Source organism: Eschrichtius robustus, chromosome 10, assembly GCF_028021215.1.
Source record: "Eschrichtius robustus isolate mEscRob2 chromosome 10, mEscRob2.pri, whole genome shotgun sequence".
NCBI classification, from domain to species: Eukaryota; Metazoa; Chordata; class Mammalia; order Artiodactyla; family Eschrichtiidae; genus Eschrichtius; species Eschrichtius robustus.
In genome coordinates this window covers 118,075,455-118,099,623 of record NC_090833.1, presented here as the reverse complement: position 1 = coordinate 118,099,623, position 24,169 = coordinate 118,075,455, and the positions used below count along the sequence as shown (strand labels likewise).

The 24,169-nt window shown below is 39.6% G+C and overlaps 1 protein-coding gene across 1 annotated transcript in view; it reads right to left on the bottom strand.

The window, feature by feature from the left end:
- LOC137769958 (probable ATP-dependent RNA helicase DDX60) overlaps positions 1-24,169 on the bottom strand; it is a 76,069-nt gene that overhangs the window by 38,341 nt on the left and 13,559 nt on the right. The window contains exons 8-21 of the mRNA XM_068552165.1: positions 23,404-23,545; positions 22,289-22,444; positions 19,533-19,638; positions 18,966-19,081; positions 17,196-17,356; positions 13,211-13,463; positions 11,178-11,344; positions 10,474-10,632; positions 8,923-9,072; positions 6,192-6,311; positions 4,990-5,085; positions 1,431-1,546; positions 452-594; positions 243-352 (exon numbers count right to left, since the gene is read on the bottom strand). Coding sequence (XP_068408266.1) covers positions 243-352; positions 452-594; positions 1,431-1,546; positions 4,990-5,085; positions 6,192-6,311; positions 8,923-9,072; positions 10,474-10,632; positions 11,178-11,344; positions 13,211-13,463; positions 17,196-17,356; positions 18,966-19,081; positions 19,533-19,638; positions 22,289-22,444; positions 23,404-23,545 — 1,995 coding nt within the window. The remainder of the gene's footprint in view (positions 1-242; positions 353-451; positions 595-1,430; positions 1,547-4,989; positions 5,086-6,191; positions 6,312-8,922; positions 9,073-10,473; positions 10,633-11,177; positions 11,345-13,210; positions 13,464-17,195; positions 17,357-18,965; positions 19,082-19,532; positions 19,639-22,288; positions 22,445-23,403; positions 23,546-24,169) is intronic.

Sequence of the window (24,169 nt, the reverse complement as noted above, 5' to 3'; positions counted from 1 at the left end):
AAAATCGACCCAAAAACACTTCAGGTTAAGATGTTCAGTCATTCTTAAGCTTTGCAGATGTAGGCACCACTGAGGAGCAGGTGAAAACCATGAAGTTATTCTTGTTACTCTTAAAACTCAGGTTCAATGTCTGTTACAGAGCATCGATTCTGTAATTCTGATCGGTGTCGCCCAGGCAGCTTTGCAATATGATACAAACCACCGATGTGGCTCAGAACAAACATGGCGGAAGCATCACTCACATGGTCCGTGGTCAGCGCAGCGCACGGGTGAAAATGGTCAAAGGAAATGTCATGATTGTTTACCGAACATATGTGCTTCTCTAAATCATTGTATCTCTCTGCATAGAGCACTGGAAATGAAGAGCAAGGATTTCCAAATGAATGAACACACAATGGCTGGAATAACTTGAAAGGAAAAGATAAAATTCCTATGAACATGTCAAACATACCAAGTCTCACTTTATACGACTGCTTCATCAGCAAGTAGTCTTGGTGAGAACTGGCGCGGCAGCCGGCATTTCTTGAAGAAGCAATATTTTTTTCCATCGTACTCTCTGTTTGTTGCCAGTACCGTTTTACGGATTGTAGCCACCTTAAAAATTAAAATTACATATTATTTAGGCAGAACACGGAACCACTTCCTGTGAAAGGATTTTAAAGTATTTTAAATAAAGAAAATTTTATGTGCCTTAAAAATTACTTAAGGGAATAGGCCCTGGAGCCAGATGACCTAAGGTGGAATCCCAGCCTCCTTACCATGGGCTGAAGCTCTTGGTTGGATCACAAAATCTCTCTGGGCCTCATTTTCCACATTTAAAATGGAAATAATAATAGCAGTATGGAAAAGACTATCTAACAGTAGTAATGAAAATAATAAATCATAAGGGTTGTTGGCCATTTAAAATAAATTAACATATGCAAAGCACTTAGAATAGCACCTGGCAAATAGGAGTCTTTGCTCTAATTGTTGTTGTTAGTGGGCAAAAATCTAGCCCAGTGAATAAATAATATGGGATTTTCAACTAATAAGGCTTCACTATCTTTCTAAACATCTACAAAGTGGGACAACATAAGAAATCTCAAGGTCCATGGCAGAGCATGTCATTATACCATTTTAATTTTATTTCTTGGTAAAGGACAAAGAAAAAGAAACATAAATCGATAACTTCTGGTGAACCTTTTTTGAGATATGGGGGAAATTTCCTAGTCAACTGCAGATCCAGCTGGGAGAACCCCTGATTTTCCTTTATAGAGTGTGGTCTTGCTCAGCACCTGCCAGGAGGGGTGACTCTGTTCCTTGAATATCCAGAGATGAGGCAATAAATTCACCAGAAAGTTATGAAACTCTCCAGAACCCAGATAGAAAGCATGACATTCAAACATTCAAAATAGATAAGCATTCTATCCGGACTAGAAGCTAATGCCTACTCAGTGAGATGCTCCGGGTTGCTGATGGTAGCAGAAAGGGCCAGGAACGGACAGCGGATCATGACAAGGAGATGCTCCCAGACTTCTGCTCCAATTTCTCCACCAAGACAGTGGACCTATTAAAAGACAAAAATTCTCCATTAAAAATGAGCAGAAGGTCTGAAAAGATATTTTTCCAAAGAAAACAAACAGATGGCCAACAGGCACATGAAAAGATGCTCAACATCACCAGTCAACAGGAAATGAAAATCAAAACCACATGAGATATCACTCGTATCTGTCAGAATGGCCACCATCAAAAAGAACACAAATAACAAGTGTTGGCAAGAATGCGCAGAAAAAAGAACGCTTGTGCACTGTTGGTGGGAATGTAAATTGGTGCAGCCACTGTGGAAAACAGTATGGAGGTTCCTCAAAAAACTAAAAATAGAGCTACCATATGATCCAGCAATTCCACTTCGGGGTATTTATCCAAAGAATACAAAAAGATACAAGCATCCCCGTGTTAATTGCAGCACTATGTATAACAGCCAAGATATGAAGCAATCTAAGTGTCCACTGAAGGATGAGTGGATAAAGAAATTGTGGTATGTATATACAGAATGGAATATTATTCAGCCATAAAAAAGAATGAAATCTTCCCATTTGTGACAACATGGAAGGACCTCAAGGGCATTATGCTAAGTGAAATAAATCAGTAAATCAGACATAAAAAGACAAATAATGATCTCACATGTGAAATCTTAAAAAACACACACACACACCAAAAAACAAGCTCAAAGACATAGAGAACAAATAGGTATTTGCAACAGGTGGGCATGGGAGAAACGGGTGAACTGTTTGTTTTAGTTTAGTTTAAATAAATTAAATAATTTTTCAGTTGATTTAAAATCAGCGAATGAAAATAAGACAGGGAAACTTGAATCATCATACATGGTCTCCAATTACCTTTAATCAACCATGCCAAGTTTACATAAATATTGGCAAATTCAGGCAATGGAAAATCTTAACACAAATTCTTTTTTTTTTTTAATATTATTTATCTTGATTATTGGGCCTTTAACATTTTTTTTTAATTTATTTATTTATGGCTGTGTTGGGTCTTCGTTTCTGTGCGAGGGCTTTCTCTAGTTGCGGCAAGTGGGGGCCACTCTTCATCGCGGTGCGCAGGCCTCTCACTATCGTGGCCTCTCTTGTTGCGGAGCACAGGCTCCAGACGCACAGGCTCAGCAATTGTGGCTCACGGGCCTAATCGCTCCGCGGCATGTGTGATCTTCCCAGACCAGGGCTTGAACCCATGTCCCCTGAATTGGCAGGCAGATTCTCAACCACTGCGCCACCAGGGAAGCCCACAAATTCTTTTAATTCCCATAACCAATCCATCAATAATTCCTCTTTATCTTACTTTCCAAAATGTCTTTCAGATCTAAGCATTTTGTCCATGTCCACGGCCCCCAAGTCAACCACAATACCCTCCTGGCCACCCTCCTAGCTCCCCAGGCCATCCTCTGAATTCTTCACATCACAGCCAACAGATACGTCTCAAGGATGAATTCCATCAGGCCACGTCCACGATTACATTTCTTCAATATCTTCCCATTGCATGTGGAACAAAATATAAACTCCTGAACAGGGCGTATATGTTGTGCTGGGGGTAACCGCCCCCCACCTGCCTCTCCAGCTTCATTCAAGCCTCTCTCCCATCCTGCCCTCACTTTTCTCCAGACACCCTGAACTTTGCTTTGTTCCTTGACCACAACTTTCCTACCCCAGAGCTTCCACATATATGTCCCTTCTGCTCTTACCCCTTTTGAACTTGCAGAGTTCGGCTCAACGTCGCCCCATTGGAAGACTTTCTGACCAGCCACTGCAGAGCCGTCCCCCTGCTGTCTCCCTGCCATCACCACAGTGGGGTCACACTGATCCATCTCGTCACCATACACACCGATGCGGGCTGCCACCATCATGGGTAGGCGTAGCTGTCTACCCCCTTTTTTCCAATGATTCTGTGACTTACCCTGGGCATTCCCAGCACCAACAGTGTCTGGCATTGTGGAGACACTCCTTATATATTTGCTGAATTAATGAATGTCCTTTGACCAAATAAAGCAAATGGAACTAGATTTAGGGAAGATTCTCAAATGTGGTCTCCTTTAAACAGATTAAACTATGACACCTGGCAATCAACTGGAAAGAACTTACTATCAGAGCCAGACAATTTAAAAAAAGAAAAAACTTCCCCTGCCCATTTGGCTTTGCCCTAGTCAGATAATACACCAGTCTGCTGAGTGGTGACCTTAGGCTTCCTACAGATAACACACTTCCTTGGTTCTGTCAGAATAGACATCAGTCTCCAAAGCCCGTCAGCTTTACCCTGACATAAAATTGGGGAAGCTGAGGTGCCCCATGTCACAGCATTTCAAAGCTTTGAGATTAGAGTACATTTCAAAGTTCTAGATTGCAAAGACAGAGCTGTTGGATTTTTTTTTTCAATATGAATATTCAAGGCCTTCAAGATGTAGCATATACAGAATGAGCAAAAAAAAAACACAGTAAGTCAGATTCAAACCAATCAAAAGCACAGCTTGCTTGGTAGCTTCAAGCTTACAACAGGAAAAATGAAGTGAAATACAGGCTTATCATCGTTTTCCCCTTTAAACTGAAAACGCTTTGGAGCAAAAGAATTCTTTTATAATGCTTTAAGTCTCTTTGAATAAATATTCTTAATTCTGCTGTAAAAACTTTCTCAATATCTTTCATTTGCTCTCTAAATGTCCATTATTTTCCATCCTGCTCTCTCTGCCCAGGGAAACTGACCCACAGAGGCTACTTCAAAAGAGCTCCAATGCTCTCTGGTTCCACTGGCTTTGGCCAAAGGAGAGCCTGGGCAAGAGACCTGAAGGGAATGAGGGTGAGGTCTTTGTGCCATTGGCTGCCTTCCTGGCAGGCTACCCTGAGCCAGGCGTGCTCCTCGGCTAAGACAGCTGCCCTTCGCAAAGCGGTACCACACTCAGAATCTCCCTGTGGGTCTCAGTGACCATATCTTTGCCTTGTCCCTTTAGGCTGAGGGGCTCCTCGCCCTGGGCTACTGCACTAACGGCACAGTTCCCCCGCCCACACACCTTTGCAAAAAGCTCTTCTTGAATTCTTCCATTTTGCGTGTGTCATCTGTTTCCTGCTGGGACCATGACTGACAAGATACTGTACATAATTGACATCACTGTTATAGCCCCAAACTCTTTGCTTTGGAGATCAAAGATCAGATTTTTGGAATCTCTGTCCAGGAAAACATACGCCCTGGTGGTGAGTTCTGCTCCTCTGAAACGGTGGTCACCAAAGACAGTTCCTCTGCCATCCAGAGGTCCGCAGACACAGATACCCTGTCCTGAGCCAGAACACGAAAACGGAGCCCAAAGACTGGTGTGATTCACAGGGGAAAGCCAGTGTCCTCCACAACCGAAACTCCACGCAGACGATGAACGCCCCGAAGCAGCAAATGTCTTCAGCGTGGCGCTTATGCAACCAGGAACTCAACCCAGAGACATAATACCAAACCTACCTCATCAAATATAACGTATCTGATCCTCTTCACCCACGCCTGGCGATGTGGAGCTAGCAGCAGAATTTCAAAGCAGGCCGGCACTGTGATAAGTACCTAAAAACAAGAACATTGTGCAAACAAACACTTTGAGCACTTGCTACACCCAGATGTAGTTCTAAGAATATGAAAGAGAGCGTTAAAACTCCTGAATGGACCTGCCGATTAACTAGAATATGATATATTCGTTTGAACCTTGTGAAACTGCAATTTTTATAGGTCAAAATGGTAAGATATCAGATTTGAAGTTTAAATTCTTATTTATGAGCATTCACGGTAATAACAATAGGAAGAGTTCATTGTCGCAGGTTTATTCCTTCAAAATCTGACCCCCAGGTTCAGTTTAGGTTGAAAACCGTTTATTAAAAGTGAACAACTATGGAAGTTGGGAGAGGATGGGGCAGAGGAAGAAGGTGAACTTCAGAACACACCTGGTGACGCTTTGGCCCACCTGGCTTGGACTCTGGAGCGCGTGGCAGCTGTCACTGCTACTCCACACGCAGCCGAAATGGCCAATGTCTCTGCCCCAGCCCTGCTCAGTCCCAGGGTGCCGAGGGTGGGGCAGCATGGGGGCCGACAGCCGGCCTCTGTCGCACCTCACGCCCCGCCCCTGGGCAGCGGTGCTCTTACAAATGGCGATGTGGGTGTCACATCTCACACCTACCATGCAATGTGCTATAGTCACGTTTTCACTTTCTGTTTAGCTGTAACTGTTTCCAGTGAGTTTAATAAAGAGGGAAACTGTCTGATTTACTTAACACTATGAAGTCCATCCATAAATACAACATTCTGAAATTATGATGAGTATCCTTCCCATCAAGAAAGGTCAAGAAACAGTTATTCTGAATGGAAATCAGGTTGTCAATTTTTATAAAATGGGGTTCTTCAGATCATTTTCGATCCACTTATAAACCAAGATGATGCCACGAACTATAACTGAAATCTGAAATCAAAAGGTAAGTGTCCTTGAGAAAGATGAGCTCCATTTCTTACTCTCTGGAATATAACACTGTTAAATTTTCTCTAAAGCCACTTCATCTTTTATAAATTCAAGAAAATTCCTTCTACAAGCCCTTGTCAAGATATTGCATTTCTACTGAAAGAGACTTCTAAGTACTATCATATAATTCAATAACAAATGCGTTAATTAGTGTATGTCCTACCTGAGAGTTGAGAGCCTCATGACGGTAGTCCCGTGTAAAAACACCACACAGGCTTTCACCGTTTGGCAGATTTTTGTTAAAACGATTCTCAACAGTTGCTGCCACTTGATTGACAAGGGCCTGATTGACAGGGAAAAATATCCATTAATCACATAATAAAGTACAGGGGAAACCTCAGAGAGAGAACGACAGGCACTGTCTAAAAATACGTACTGCTGGGAGGGCAGGAAGTTTCATCACCCCTTTCTCCTACCACCTGCCTAACCCACGGGCTGTCTTTGAGCTCTGTGACTGCACGTGAACCTCACTTATGACCTCGACCCAATGTAAAATGGGAAAAACCGGCTTCATCAGAGGGAGAAAGCAGGAACCGCTGCCCACACATGACAAACAAACAGCTGATCCCTGGGCGACCAAGGCTTAGATAGAAACCGTGAGTCTACGTAGAACGGCCAAGGAGGGCAACCGGGGTGCGCGTGCGGGTCTCGTATTGGGGGCATCCCCAGACCTCAACCTGTGAGTGTACAGGGGACCCACACCCCGGACTAGGCAGGCGGTGGCTAGCGGCATCTGAGAGTGCGCAAACCCATACACACCTCTGTATTTCACACTCTAGGCCCAAAAAAGTCTCACCTAGATTAAAATGTAAACTTTAAAACATAAGCATAAAGATACTAGAAAGTGGGCTTCCCTGGTGGCGCAGCGGTTGAGAATCTGCCTGCCAATGCAGGGGACACGGGTTCGAGCCCTGGTCTGGGAAGATCCCACATGCCGTGGAGCAACTGGGCCCGTGAGCCACAACTACTGAGCCTGCACGTCTGGAGCCTGTGCTCCGCAACAAGAGAGGCCGCGATAGTGAGAGGCCTGCGCACCGCGATGAAGAGTGGCCCCCGCTCGCCGCAACTAGAGAAAGCCCTTGCACAGAAACGAAGACCCAACACAGACAAAAATAAATATAAATAAATAAAAATTTAAAAAAAAAAAAAAAAGCTTTAAAAAAAAGATACTAGAAAGTGGACATTTTCACATATTTTCATATATTTGAGCACACTCGGAAACACTAAACGGAAATACTGATAGATCTGACTACACAAAGATATTAACAAAATATCATTAATATAACCGCAATATAGCAAAAAGATCAAATGACAAAAGTATACTGGTTATACTTTACAGAGAAAACATAATATACTTATTATACAAACTTCTGGCCAATCAATAAAAAGTCAATCCCCTTCCACTACAAGAAAAAGAAAATGGGCAGATTTCATGAACAAGTAGTTCATGATTAAAGAAATATCACTGCCCAGAAATCATACGGAAAGGCTCCCCAATCAGTGATCACAGAAATGCAGATTTATTATGAGATGGAAATTTTTACCTAGCAGTATGGCAAAAAATGTTTAAAGATCATAGGAATGTTGGAAAAAAATAAGAGGATATATATACTGCCATATACTGTCAGAGGGAATAAAAATGGATTTAAACTTTTAGACGAGTAATTTGGCTTCTAAAACCTTTGGGTTCTAAAACTTTTAGAAGAGGAATATGTATTGTGTTGAATTACCAATTCCATCTCCAGTAAGCTTAATTTTTCTTGATATATTTTATTAATTTCCTGCTATGAACACTTACTGCTTTCGTAACCATGAAAAACAAAAAAGCTACAATCAAAACTAAAGTGCTAATTTCAACTAATCATGTTGCTCAATCTGGTTCTGAGCCTGAGCCCAAGTCACTCAACGCCACATTTTCCTAGAAACTAAAATGCAGTGAGATCTGATTTTAATCTGTAGAATCAAAGTTATCCCAAGTAAATCTGCCTTTCTTAAGAGTAATCGCATTAAAAATAAGGGGTTGTAAGCGAGGATACGCAAACTTATATACTTCTTGTAAATCAGCCTTTCTCCTAAATGACAAAGATCATACTTTCTGTATTTAAGTTTGGCATTAGGTGGTTCTAGCCATAAAAGAAATATGGCAAAACCACCTGGCATGAGAAACACATCAGGCACTGACGCCCAAGAGCAGACAGGATGCATCCCATCATGGGCAGAGGCAACGCGGGGTTCCTAAAGACTCAACATTGCCCAACAAAGTCGGGGTGCTTCTCTCAGTTCAAGCAAAAAGCTGAATGACAAGATCACAGGACCAGACCTCTGCCTCACAGTGCTCTAAGGGAAGTATTACTTCGGCCTCTCAGACTGGAAGGAGAAAATGCAGGTTAGAAAATAAAGTGAGACACATGGAAACAGAACAGGCTGGTGGTTGGCTAGGGTGGGGCTAAGGGCGGGGAGAACGGGTGAAGGGGGTCAAAAGGTACAAACTTCCAGTTATAAGATAAATAAGTCCGGGGATGTAACAGTGACTATAGTTAACAATACGGTATTGTGTACCTGACAGTTTCTAAGAGAGTAGATCTTAAAAGTTCTCATCACAAGGAAAAAAAAATGTATAACTATATGAGGTGATTCATGATTCATGTTCACTAGAATTATGGCGGTGATCATTTAACAATACATACAAATATTGACCATTATGTTGTACACATGAAACTAACAGGTTACATGTCCATTTTATCTCAATAAAAGTGGAAAAAAATAAATTGGGAAAAAAAATAAAGAGAGCTAGATCTACCACATGACCACGTGCATTAAACTAAAAGAGGAGGTTCGGGAGTGAAAGAGAAAATTCAAGTCACTTGAACGACACCCCCAGCCTCGGGACGTACCTTGGTGGGGGCCACGTACACGACCACCCCATTGTCACTCTCCCGTAGCACCTTCTCCATGCAGTAGTAGGAGGCGTAGGTCTTCCCTGAGGATGTGGGGGCCACTATGACCGCAGACTCGTTCTTGTCTACGACGTCCAAGAGCTCTCGCTGCAGGGTTCAGAGCACCGGTGTGTCAGCACCACGAGAAGCATGTTAGCAAAACAAATACCTTAAGACACTTCCAGCATAATTCTCTGAGCCGCAAAGGAGTGGTTGCGAGTTGAAAACACACCAAAAGATACACGGGACCTTGTGAAGAACTCACGGCCTCTCCCAGAAGAGAGAATTGCAGTGCTTTTGAGCGTCTGGAGGTGGGTTTGTGTGTGAAAAATGGAGAGTGGGTCTGAACAAAATATCTTGTCCTGGGGTAGATATTCTTTCTGATTACTTGTCATTGACTAAGTGCACAACGGCTCTGAGAAATGAAGATCTAAACGTATGCATTTTTGTAAGGGTGAAAAAGTAGCTGAACAGAAAAAAAAAAAAATCAATGATTAATCATTTTACTACTTATCTTGTACTTTCTAAATAGAAGGATGCCAGCCCCTACTTTGGAGGGCATGTGGGACCTTCATTAAAACAGACTCTCATCCCTTTAGCCTATGCTTTTATTCATCAAAATGAGGACTGGTCAGAGGATCATTAGCCTGTGTGATGGGCAGAAGATGGAAAAGCCCCCCAAAGCCCCATCCTGCACACTCTCTGAATCCAGGTCCGCTCTGGGCCACACCTCAGAGCAAAGGCGACATCAGAAGAAGTGCAGTGGAGGGGGGCGTAGATACCTGGAGGGCCCTTAGCTGCTTCGTGTTGTGCACTTCAGGAAGGAAGGGCCTGGCCCCCCTGCTCCTGAACAGCAGGCGGGGAGTTTCTGAGGTGCTCCAGCATCATCAAGACAAGGAGGACAAAGTCAGCTTCTGATAAGACCACCTACTAGACTGAGCCTCTGAAATGGCATTTTCATAGGTAAACATGTTTAACTGATAAGGTTCGAGGCAATTTTATAAGGTTGAATCAATGCAGAAACGCACCCTTTTATTCCTAATTTTATAGCCATCAATATTAATTTTACATTTATTTATAGAAAAGTAGCTACTATGGTCACGGGTACAGGCTGTAAATATCTGAACAACTGTCTCTACTGTTTAAACTCCTTGAATTTCTCTGTCACATTTCTATATTTACATAGGATATCCTACAGACACAGGGAAGCCTTGGAGGACGGTCCATAATGATACAGTCGGATGACACAGACAGAACTTCAAATATACACGTGTGAATCCATCAGAGTACCTCCAAGAAAATGGTCGATTTATGAAAAATGGATGATATGAAAAATTCACTTTCTTTAAATGGGAAAAAGTCTACATTTGACATTCCCCATGACAATTTTAAATGAGATGACTCAACATTAAGAATTTCATGCCAAATGTGCTGTGTGGAATCATGAGACGCTCCTGAGATCAGATTTCATAATAAAATACAAAAATGTTTGTTTCATCCAGTCATTACCTGCCAGGTGTCAGGAATAAAGTCCTGGACTCTGGGGTCTGGATCTTTCCTCTCATCTCGTACCAAATAGTGGCCCATGTACTGCAGCAGAAACCGAGCTGGCCCAATGCCAACTGAGTATTTGTTCTTTTTCTTCTCCTTTATGTCATTTCCTGTGACCTATAGGAGTTTACAGGTCCATCTTGAAAGTGATTTTAAATTACAACATCCTTTAAATGATTTAAAATATTTTTTTAAATAAAATAACTGAAAACTAATTTTTACGAGAAAAGCATTTTACCACCTTTCAAATTTTGCAATATTTATTGAAGAAACCTCTTATCACCTAAATCATTATCTTAACTAAGAGTAAATAGCAGACATCAAGATTTTCAGATATGCATCAGGGCACTTGAGCTACAATCTGGTATCAAGACAACTGAACAGTCGCAATATAGTTTTTAAATGTTTTGCTAGAATTAAACACAGGATTAGTTTTAAGGGTCTACAGAGACTATCTGGCATTTTTGATCAGAGAAGCTTTTGTAAAATTTTCTAATTCTAGGTTACTTCAAGTTGGGGGAGCTGGATTACTAACAATGATTATGAACTTGGAGTAAATATTTTCAGTAAAAAAAAAAAACCCCAGGTAATTGTGTTTACAAGACAGTTGAGGTACACCTAATAATTACTCTATTAGAATGGAGCTGTTCTGAAAACATTACCTGCGTTGGACGCAAAGAACTTGCCAACTCCTCAAATCCTAAATAGCTAAGGCATCTGGCTATGAGTTGCCGATCTGCCTCTTGCAAAAGTTCTGGGTATTTTTCCATCACGGAGTAGATCCTTTTCATCATTTGAACAGCTATACTTAAATCTTTTGTGGTTTCACCTTGGTAAAGAATAAACAGCAAAACTGTTATAAAGGCCATCAAAAATAATAAATGTTTGATTGTCCAAGATTAGTCACTCAGGCTATCAACCTGACCCAATTAAATTCATTGTCTTACTTAGCATTAATGGAGGTTTTGGAATACAGAAAACTCAATAAAATGGAAGTGCAACTAAACACATTCCAACATCTCTGTGGAAAACTGAGATGTAGCTCTGTAAGTGTTGGGAAAAAAAAGAAACATCTTGTAGCTCATGATAGAAATAAGATCACTAAAGCCCAAGTTGGTCTAAGTTCTAAGGAATACAAATCTTTCCCAACTATTATTTTCATGCCTTCTCTACTGTGTTCAAAGAAAAATGTCCAGATGAGTTTAAATATCTGGTTAAAAACTTGGCAACATTTATTGAATCCTAATGGTGACCAGAGATAAGTATCTGGTGTAATCACTGGAGCCTTCAAATTCAATCAGTCTGTTACACCTGCCAGATCCAAACGTTGCTAATCCCTGTCCATTTCTTTCCAGTCACATACATCCTTTCTAGACCTCCTCACGGCTGGTCTTTTCATACTTCACATGTTAGGGCAGTTTTGATTCGCCCTTTCTTCCAATCAACCTACATTTTATCTATTTAACAAATATTACCAAACACATACTGATGCTATAAAGGCTACAAAAGAAATTTAAGCCACTGTTAATCCTGATCTCTCTCAGGCCAACTGCAAATCCTGACACAACATCTTAATTAGAGAGACCCACAGAGGCCAAGTCTTACGCTTCTCACAGGGATGAAATCCTCAGGGAAGTCTGTCATTGCAGGGGCAGATTGAAGTTTGTAGAATGACGGGGTTGGGGGGAGAAGAACCCCCAGTGACCCCATGTTCAATGGATTCAAGTGTGGAGACGACCAAGACAGACAGGTCAATGAGGTGTACTCGGAAGGACTGTCAGTTTGGAGGCATACTGGTCCCTCATCATGTCACCTGCCATCAACTTACACGTCTCTACCCAGCCATGTTTCTCCCTTACCTGCCTCTTCCTGCCTCTTCTTTCCTTTTCTACTATCTATTGTAGCAGTTGTAAAGTAGAGCACATGGAAACCACAACAACTTCTGGAAGAACTCAGCATGCCAGGCAAACACGGTCCGAGTTTTGCCCAGAAAGAAAATGTTCGCACTTCAGATCTCAGAGATGAATGACAGACTCTCCCTGGGACCTCGCCATCTGTGGGTCCCCTTAACGATGCCCACAACTCTCTAAGTGGCTGTTTGTAAACTTTGACTGGGAATTGATTTGAATTTTTTTATTGGAATGTAGTTGATTTACATTGTTGTGTTAATTTCTGCTGTACAGCAAAGTGATTCAGTTATACATATACATTCTTTTTCATATTCTTTTCCAGTAGTTTCCTGTGCTCTACAATAGGACCTTGTTGTTTATCCATCCTATATATACTAGTTTGCATCTGCTAATCCCAAACTCCCAATCCTTCCCTCCCCCTCTCCTTGGCAACCACAAGTCTGATCTCTATGTCTGCATGTCTGTTTCTGTTTCGTAGGTAAGTTCATTAGTGTCATATTTTAGATCCCACATGTAAGTGATAAGGAATTGATTTGAATTTGCTTATGAATGTGCTGTATCTTTGCTATTAGGGCCCCCTTTGAGACTTCATTGCTCATTGATAAAATAGAGGTAATAGTACTTAGAGGAATTCTCCAAGGACAAAATCAGATAATGCATCTAAGGCTTCTCTAAGCCTTCTAACACAAACTTCCAGTTAATAAATAACAGCTATCATCATTAGATTTTTATTCTTCTCCAATGTATTCAAACAAACAAATCAACAAGAACTCACAGCCACATACCTTCACCACGGCAATGTTCTTTCCACGCTCTCAAGCAGGCAGTAATCCCCACCATTTCAACTCGAAATTTCACTGAGCTACTTTTACATGATTTCAAAAAATCTTCTAGGTTCTTTATTCCAGAGTTTAAATTCTCTTTCATTTCCTCCTCAATAGAAAAGGACAGAACATTCCATTTTTTCTCTTCTTTTTGTTCTTCCTTGGCAAATAGCCTCTCCTTATTCTCTCTAGTAATTTTTTCAGCCTTGGTCTCCTGCCCAAAAAAAGGATACATGTCATAAAACAAGTTGGAAATAGTCCAAGATGGCACTGCATGAATGAGACAATAGTTTTAAGTGTATATTGATTATTTTGAATGTCATCCCGTTCTTGACAAGGTACAATTTTCATTTCAGTGTCTGTTTCTTAACATTGAAGCCTCTGTGAATTGAAATCTTTGGACAATCCAATTTAATGACTATAAAGCCTCTGTGCAGATAATTTTTCTAGATTTCTAAGTGGTGTAGGTTATAAATTGAAGAAAAAATGTAATACAATCAGAAACACCAGGACCCTGGTTTTTCTGTCTCCTGATCTCTCGGGAATTGGTTTTCCTCTTCCATCCCCCATGGTCACCTCCCTACCCCAACTTGTGCTTCTAGATATTTCTTCCACAAAGCCTTGCTCAACTCTCCCAGCCTGAGTACGTATTCCTCCCCTGCCCGGGCGTCTCTCTATCAAATGCTCATCACACGCAATGCAGTTGTGATTTTCCTTGTCATGAGACAGGAATGTGCCATAGTTGTTGGTGTGTCCCAAGCACAGCACAAGTTCATCCTCTTTTATGGGTGAATGAGGAAGGGGCAGGTGGGAAGGAACATCATAAATAAACCGGTTTGCTCTGTCTAGACAAGCATTTCCAACCAACTTACACACAATATAGACCCACTTCTACTACACTTTTACCTACTTGACCTGTTAATGTGCAAAGAAAATTAGAGAACTGTTGTGTCCGTAAGAGAACACTGACAAACCTTCCATTATTCTGCTTAGTCATGAAACTCACATCTAAACTTTGCCTTTAATGAAGTCAATTTTCATTGCCATCACTTTCTCAGTATTTAATTTGAATCAGTGGAGTTTCTCCAATGTTTCAACTTCCCAAATGTACTGTCCTGGGATAACTCGGCATGGTTCTGTCTCAAGAGGACAAGAACAAGCCCTGGCTCTTTGCCAGGTACAATGTGTTTGTTTTAGCTTGAAGTGTTACTGGAAGAGCACATTTACACGGTGCTGAGGTTGTTTAATCTCCACGAGATAATTTACTTAATTTCCAATAATGTAGAAGATAAGAAAAACATGAAATTTTTTTCAGTCTTTATACCTTACACTAGGTAATTAGAATTTTTGCCAACTTTTAACCTCTCTCTCGAAAAAAAATAACTATATAAAAGAAGCTTTTCAGTAAATAAAAAAGGAATCATTGTAATTGGATGGTCTCACTAAAGATAAAATTGGCTGTGAAAATAAAAAGGAGGTTGTCGCCACGAGGAGAAAACAAAGACCACCAAGCTGGACCTGAGGTGGCTGCTTGTTGACTATTAAAGCAAAAGTCCTCATGTCTGCTCAAATATTTTTTTAACTTTAGGCATAACTGAAAAATTGTAGGATATTGAAAGTGTACATCATGGTGGCTTGATATACATGTACACTGTGGAAGGGTTCTCCCCACTGAGTTAATTAACCCATCATCAACTCACATATTTATCTTTTTGGGGAGGAGGGGAGGTGAGAATATTTAAAATCTACTCTCTTAGCAAATTCAATGATATGATGTAGGGTTATCCACTCTAGTCACCATGTTTCTCCTCTCTGTTTCTATGAGTTTGACCTTTCTTTTCTTTTGGATTCCACGTGTAAGTTACACCACGCAGTATCTGCCTTCTCTGTCTGACCTACATCACTTAGCACCTGTAGGTTCAACCACGCTGTCACAAATGGCAGAATTTCCTCCTTATAACTGAATAATATTCCAATATATACATAGACCACATCTTCTTTATCCATTCATCCCTTGTTGGACGCTTACATTGTTTCCGTATCGTGACTGCTGTGAATAATGCTGTAATGAACATGGGAGTGCAGAGATCTCTTCTACATCCTGTTTTCTTTTCTGGGATAAATACCAGAAATGGGAATGCAGGACTATATAGTAGTTTTATTTTTAATATTTGGAGGAAATATACTATTTTCCATAGTGGCTGCACCAATTTACATTCCCACCAACAGTGCACAAGGGCTCCCTTTTCTCCACATCCTGGCCAACACTTGTTGTTTCTTGCCCTTTTGATGATGGCCATTCTGACAGGTGTGAGGCGATATCTCATTGTGGTTTTGATTTGATTTCCCCTATGATTAGTGATGTTGAGCATCTTCTCATGTGCCTGTTAGCCATCTGCATGTCTTCTTTGGAAAAATATCCATTTAGTTACTCTGCCCATTTTTTAATCAGATTGTTCTATTTTTTGTTATTGAGTTGTATGAGTTTTTTGTATATTTTAGATATTAACCCCTTATCAGATATATGATATGCAAATATTTTCTCCCATTCTGTAGTTAGTTGCCTTTTCGTTTTTTTGATGGTTTCCTCTGCTGTGAAGAATCTTCTTAGTTTGATACAGTCTCACTTGTCTATTTTTGCTTTTGTTACCCTTGCCTTTGGTGTCAAATCCAAAAAATCATCACCAAGACCAATGCTAAGGAGCTTACAGCTTATGCTTTCTTCTAGGACTTTTACAGTTTCAGGTCGTGAAGTCTTTGATCCATTTTGAGTTAATTCTTGTGTATAGTATAAGACAGGGTTCCAAGCCTCATTCTTTTGCATGTAGCTGTCCAGGTTTCCCAACAGCATTTATTGAAGAGGTTGTCTTTTCTCCATTGTATATTCTTACCTCCTTTGTCATAAATTAATTGACCATATATGCTTGAGTTTATTTCTGGGCTCTCTATTCTGTTCCATTGACCCATGTACCTGTTTTTATGCCAATACCATACTGTTTTGATTACTATAACTTTGTAATATAGCTTGATATCAGGGAGTGTGATGCCTGTAGATTTGTTCTTTTTCCTGAAGATTGTTTTGGCTATTCAGGGTGTTTTATGCCTCCATACAAATTTTAGGATTGTTTGTTCTATTTCTGTGGAAAATGCCATTGGAATTTTGATAGGGATTGCATTAAATCTATAGATTGCACTGGGCAGTAAAGACATTTTAACAATACTCTTTCTTCCAATCCATGAGCACAGAATATCTTTCCATTTATTTGTATCCTCTTCAATTTCTTTCATCACTGTCTTGTAGTTTTCAACATACTGTAACCTCCCTGGTTAAATTTATTCCTAGGTATTTTATTCTCTTTGATGCAATTGTAATTGGGATTGTTTTCTTAATTTCTGCTTCTGATAGTTCATCATTAGTGTATAGAAACACAACAGATTTTTGTGTATTGATTTTGTATCCTGTGACTTTACTGAATTTATTTATTAGTTCTAACAGTTTTTTGGTGGGGTTTTTATATAACATAATGTCATCTGCAAACAGGCAGTGTTACTCCTTCCTTTCCAATGTGGATGCCTTTTATTTCTTTTACTTGCCTAACTGCTCTGGCTAAAACTTCCAATACTATGTTGAATACAAGTGGTGAGACTGGGCATCCTTGTCTTGTTCCTGATCTTAGAGAAAAAGCTTTCAGGTTTTCAGCTTTATCATTATATAATGACCTTCTATCTCCCTTATTACAGTCTTTGTATTAACGTCTATTTTCTAAGGTATAAGTATAGCTACCCCTGCTTTCTTTTGGCTTCCGTTTGCATGGAGTATCTTTCCCATCCCTTTACGTTTCTAAAAACGTAGCATGGAAAGCAACTATCAAAGGGATTGAACAAATAACAATAAAGAAGGACAATGAAAAGTAAAAAAAAATTTGATAGAATGAATATAACCTACCTGTATCTTTTTGCTCTTGGGTTCACAGAAATTCTTCTTTGGCTTGGTAGCTTGAGGTACAACAAATTTTGAAGAGACTGATTCTAATGACTCCCCATAAAATCGTTGAAAACGATGATACATTTGCAAAGATCTAAGATGACGAGGATCTCTAGATTTTTCTGGAAAAGAAAAGACTTAAAATGCAACACTACTACATATTTTCAACAGCGTTCTCACTAATCCTTCACACCATCCCACACACACGTGCACTTTTCTTTTTAGTTTGGAACAGTAACTTAGGCTGATGACTTTTGTTAAAGAAGGAATCTTAAATCACACTATCTCTTGTCCACAGAATGATTCCTTACTTTATTTGAAGGATGCAAGCGACAAAACACCCTTTCACTGTACACTTCTCAAAGCAAATATCAGGATGCTACAAAGAATGACAGATTCTGGGCATTACTTCTGTTCTGTGCCCTGTGAATGAAGTTAAGAAGGGGGAAGGTAGGGCTTCCCTGGTGGTGCAGTGGTTGAGAATCCACTGCCAATGCAGGGGACACGGGTTCGAGCCCTGGTCTGGGAAGATCCCACATGCTGTGGAGCAACTAAGCCCGTGCACCACAACTACTGAGCCTGCGCTCTAGAGCCCGCGAGCCACAACTACTGAGTCCACGTGCCACAGCTACTGAAGCCCGCGCTCTGCAACAAGAGAAGCCACCGCAGTGAGAAGCCCATGCACCACAACGAAGAGTAGCCCCCGCTCGCCGCAACTAGAGAAAGCCCGCGCACAGCAACTAAGACCCAATGCGGCCAAAAATATAAATAAATAAATAAATTTAAAGAAAAAAAAAAGAAGGGGGAAGGTCAAGGCCAAATCAGGAAGATATCCATCTAGGGTATCATGGCTTCTTGTATCACTTGACAGAAAAATCCTTACTCCAGACCATGGCCACAGAGCCAAGAACTTGGCAGCTCAGAAAGACTCACTGTGGAAAAATCCAATGACATAGGAAATCCCAACACTCAAGGTCTGACTTAACTCCCATCCCCAGAGAAAACTACAGCACTCACTTCAAGGGCCTAGTTAAGCAGGCTGATTTTTCTATATCTGTATCTACATATGTAAATCAAACGGCTCCGAAGGATGTTTATGATTAATCTAAAAACTTCCTTGTATTTTTCAGGATATTAGTAGTTGTTTATAACAGCAGGCTGGGAAGTGTTTCGTGGGAACATCCTTACTAGGTCTACTCTTAGATTCTTCTGAAGGTAAGTTCTGTCCACTGGAAGAAGGGTGGGGGCGAGCATGGGGTAGACAAAAGAAGACAAGGGATGAGCCGGGGAGAAGGGTCCCTAAGTCAGTCTCAGCTGACTTGCTCTCAGTGGTGCCACGGCCTCCATCCTGAGCGTGAAGGTGGGTAAACTGCTGCCCTTGTTATGGGTGACGTGAAAGCAGCTGCAACTGCTTGAAAGCCTATAGCCTCAATATTTCTGCCATTAAGGAGCACACAGATGTCTTAAACTATAAACTGTCTTAGCTTAAAACAGCTTCTAACCTTTGTGGGACAAATGCCATCTCTGTGCACTTGCTCCTAAGACAGCTGTGTGCCTGTGTACACGTGACTGTCAGCAAAGTGGGGCTCTTTCCTCACCCTCTTTACTGACATATATCTACATATCTTGTACATTATTGTTATTCAAGAAATAGAAAAATTTTTCATTGTAACATAAAAGGCAGAGAGTGAAATAGATTTTAAGGTATTTCACCAGAAGCGCAGGACTCACCATCAAAGTGACCCCTTGTCCTGTCATAATCATCACTAAGGGGTTTGTGGGAATGCCAGTGCACGAGCTCATCAAATTCCTTCTGCTTGACCAGTGAAGTTACAATAGGATCATCGCTATGAGATGAAAAGAAATACAGGCACATTTTAAATTGCATGCCTCCAAATATAGCACAGCATAGATCTCATTTTTTAATAATTTTAAAAAAAAATCATAGCCACCTTTCCTCCTTCCGAGATATAATGTGGGTGGTAGAATCCAAAGAGCAGTTTATTGGGGCTTCAGAACCCAGAATCCACCCCATATCTCGTGCCATCGACATCAACAAATATTCATCCACTCATTCATTAATTACAAACACACAGCTGGAATGATTTTACTCTTAGGTTAAAACTATGTTGATTTTTAAGCTAGTTATGATCACAAGACATTGGTAAATTTGAAACTAAACTCATTATGTGTTACAAACACATGTTACATCTAATATAACCTCTTTATAAATAATCTGTCGAACTTTGTAAAAGCTTTAATGAGTAATTCATCCATTCCACCCAGTGGCCCCCATACCTCGTTAGGAAAGGCAAATCTTTCAAAATGTCCCCAGCAAACTTATCAACCACCTGACATGACACTGGAATAAAACCCAAATTAGCCATCTTTTCCTTGGAGGTATCTGTAAAAAAGTAGTAAGACAAGGTCAAACGTAAAACTTTCATACAGCAATGTTACACATCATTTTCTAAAATTTCACATTTAAAAAAACATCATGTTTCATTGATCTTATTTATTTACATTAATCAATTCCAGCCCTTCCCATAAAGCCATTTTCCACATTAAAACATTCTGGAACACAGCAGAATATAAAGAAATAGGCAGCATTTAGGCATGTAGGTAGGTAGATAGAAGGATAGATAGACGGATGGATGGATGGATGGATGAACAGATACACTGACAGACAGAAAAACACCTATGTTTCCTATTTCAAACGTTTGTTCCTTTTCTTATTTCCTATTATGAGACAAGGAATTTAAATATGGAAGTCTCACTCAGGAATCTCTTACATATATACTTTTATAAAATAAAAAAGTAGAGGGAAAATACAGATGTCAATGAAATTATGTGATATCATTAGTCTTCTCTTACATCCTCCTTGATGTTATGTCCATGTACACCTACATATGATAGATGGATATCACACGTCACATATTGATCGTATATACAATAGCTGGCTAACAAATGCCCCTTTATCCAGTGTCTGGTTCATAATTCTATGTGAGCTGCAATTGCTCTGCTCGTTATTTCCTTGACGTTCACTGTTCCTGCGTTTGCCTGAAACCTTCCTATGAGTCCCTACAACTCTCCCTGAGCACTTTCTTCTTACAGCCTTGGGTGCAGCCAGAGTCCTAAGGACTTCATGCCCCCCGAGACTTGACGAAAGTCACAAGGTAAATACCCCAGCTACCTTGCTCTTTGGGTAAGACATCTCCAAAGTGGTTTGCACGCAGTTCTAGGATTACCAGTAAAATTTACCTGTAGTTGCCCACGTGGAAACCTACTCATTAACACACCCTGCACTGACTGTGTTTTCTTCCTGGTATTACCTAAGCACTCCCTTATTTGATCTTCCTGGGACCAATAAACTCCTTGCTCTCAAGCGTCTTTGTCTGGTGGAACTCATCCTGACATAATGAAAGGGGATATATATTCTTCCCCTGTACTCTGAAAAATACACTTGTATCAATACATTCCCAACCCCCCTTAGCTTTCTTTGTCACTTTCCATCTGGAGTCATTTTATTCTTCCTGAAATTCATGATATAGAAATGTCTCCAGTGATGACAGGATGATGGATATATCAGTGTTTGTATTTTGAAAAATGTCCATGCTACTCATTTCTTAAACTGTATTTTAAGAATAACATATGATTTCATTATGTTCTGACTTCTATCATGATATTTGGGAAAGTCTATTATTAGAGACTAATTTTTATTCCTTTGTAAGTAACTCTGGTCCTTTTAAGATATTTATTTTTTACATTCTCTAATCCCACTGCATCGTGCCTAGTGTGTATTTGTGTGTGTGCATGTGCGTATGTTTGCTTTGTCCCACTCGAGACTCATCATACACCCTGAGTGTGCAAATCCCTGTCTTTCATCATCCAGGCAAATGCCAGCCACGGTCTCGTCAAATACGGCCCAATCTACACTGGCTTGGCCTCTCCTTCCAAATCTCCAAATGAATGAAAGGTTAGACAGCTTCATTCTGTCTTCCATGTCTTTTAACATGTATTTTATCATTTTTTTCTATTTCTTTTGTTTGCTTTTCAGTTCTTTTAAAATTTCTCCAGCTTGAGATATAATTGACATGTATACCTGTGTAAATTTAAGGTATGTAATGTGTTCGTCGCTATTGTACCTGTAGTTCTTTTGATCTATTTCTAGCTCACAAATTCTCGCTTTAGCCAAATCCAATCAGCTTTTGAACCTGTCCATTGACAGTCTTTTCATTTCTACAACTTTATTTTAAAATGTGAAGATGTTTTCTATCATTTTGTTATTTTTTCATGTTTCAAATTTCATATTTTATTCCTTCAAACATTTTTAAACTCACATATAGTATATTCTACTTTTGGTAATTACAAAATCTGAAATACTTAAGAGTTCTAGTTTTGCAGCTTACTGTTTGTCTGGGGGCTTATTTCTCTGCTGTTTATAAATTTGCATGTGCACTCGTATGTGGCAGAGAAGCCCTGTAAAACCAGGGTATATGATGACGTTCCTCTACAGAGAACACGCCAGATTCCTTTGATCGCTTTAAGGTTATTTTCCAGCTTAGAGTTGTCTTGACTCTGCTGACTGAGTACACTGAAACCCAGATTCTTAGGAGGGCAGACCTACAATTAGAAATTCTCAGAGTGACCCAGAGATCAGTCTCTCCCTTCATGTTTGGCTCCTGAAATTTCCCTCCTATTGTTTTGAGCTTGCTTACGATTTTGTAGAAAGATGTTTGGTCTCTTATCTAACATTTCCATCATTACGCACAAGAGATTTTTCACTTGATCTACACGTCCAGATTGATAGAAATGGAAGTCACATATATCTGGCTTTCTTAAAAATTGGCAACAACATTAGTTACAAGGAAAACATATCACGGTTCAAAATTATACTCAAAGTATTATCGCCCCCAAGGATATGACAATATAGGTCATTTTAAATGCATAGTACCCGAAAATTATTTATACTTGCAACATTTAGTTACTGGTGCTTTCAAAACATTTTCAGAGGAATGATGCTTTTATTTCAAATTAATTTAGAGATTTATTACCTTTGATTGGTGATGGATCCTTTTTAAGAAAAGGAAATTGTTTTGTTCTCAGAGGAAATGGCTTTCCAACATCAAAGTTTGTGACCAACTTTGATACAGTATCCCAGAGATGTTCATAATCTTTCATAATGACATTTCCCAAACTCAAATGTAGCCCTACATGAGTTCAAAGTAGTAAACACTGAAAGTCATTCACACATACACAGAAGCACACATTTTGACTAAATTCACAGAGCTCTGAAATACTTGTCAAACAGTGAAATTTTCTGTGAGTGTCACACTGAACCTAGAGCCAAACGGTCCCTAGTGTTGACTGTGGGACTGGAGACTTTAAAGTTTATCCTGTTTCCCTATTAGATAACTATTAACATTATAACTGTCTTAACTAACAATAACAGATGGTGAATATCTAACTATTCTTCAAGGTAATAAAAAATGTTATGTCACACATAACTTCATAATCAATAAAACAGAATAAAACTGATTTTTCAAAAATGAGAAAGTTTGTAGAGGATTGCTAAATTTATTTGTAGCTAACTCATTCTAACACTTGCAATATGTAGGAACCAAATCTTAGAGGTCAAAGAAGCTTCAATAATGCTCAATCAGTTATAGTTCTCTTAAAATGTCTTTTATTTTTCTTTGACTACGAATAAACAGCAGAAGATTTCTTCTAATAAAATTATTCAAAGAAAGAAAAATTAATTATATACAATAAATATATAAATCAGCTTTATCTTTGGAAAAACTTAAAATTCCCTAAATATCTAATAGTAGTACATGATTACATTAATTAGAGTAAATATTCTGAAAAATGTTCTGCATATATTTAACTGAAAAATTCACCTGTTAAAATTATCTAGAAATGCCAAGTTCCCAAAGATGTATTTTTTCCAAAAATACTTGTGGAGTAATATTAAGTTAAAAATATTTTAAAATACAACATTCACTCTGATTGCAACTAAGTAACACTTATACACATGCATAAACAAATATCTGAAAGAAAATGACTGCTATATGTTGCAAGTATAGGAAAAGAATTTTGAAGCTTTAAATCCTTTATAATGTTTATTTCTGGGTAAAGGCATAATTATTATAACATACTAGGGTGGTACCTTGAACACTTTCATTTTCATAGTAAAATGCTATATTCTTCAATAAAAGCTCATCACTTAAGTCGGAAAGGTGAGTTAAATTCAGATTCCAAGATTCAAAAACGTCTATATTACTTAGGATGAAGTATTCACACCACTTTTTCTGAAATTGGAAATAAAAACCAAGTTAGTGACAATTTTTATATTAGCAAGAACCTAGAATACTTCAAACATCTCAATAATCCAACTGAAAGGCAAGTGGGCTGGGCTCTTCCCATTCTTACAGATGTGAGCCCTTCCAGGCTGGGTCATAATGAATGCGTCACACCTTGAAAGATTAAAATAAAATCAGGCTGACCAAGAATGATTCGGCATAGTCCTTATTCCCAATCACAGAAATCCGTACTTGACTCTTACAACTTTTCTCCCACAAATACGGGACTACAGAAATACTTCTGCTTTCAAATGTGCCTCTGTTCTTTCCTCAGGGTTTAATGCTTCCAATGTTACTTTCAGGTCAAAAGAGCATTTAAAACAAGGGCATTTGATTGTTCAGGGCAGACGCGACTCAAGCAACCTCAGCGCACAAACCTGGTCCTTCCTTTAGGCAGCGTTCGAGTTTGGGGAGTTGGGCTGAGAGGGAAAAACGGAGGCTTCTCTGCTCTACACACGATAACTCACCCAGGCTCTCCAAACGTGAATAATCTCTTTATCTATATGGATGTGGAACTTTAACTCAGCGTTGTCCAATAGAAGTGGAACGCAGGACAGTACTTTACAGGATAGT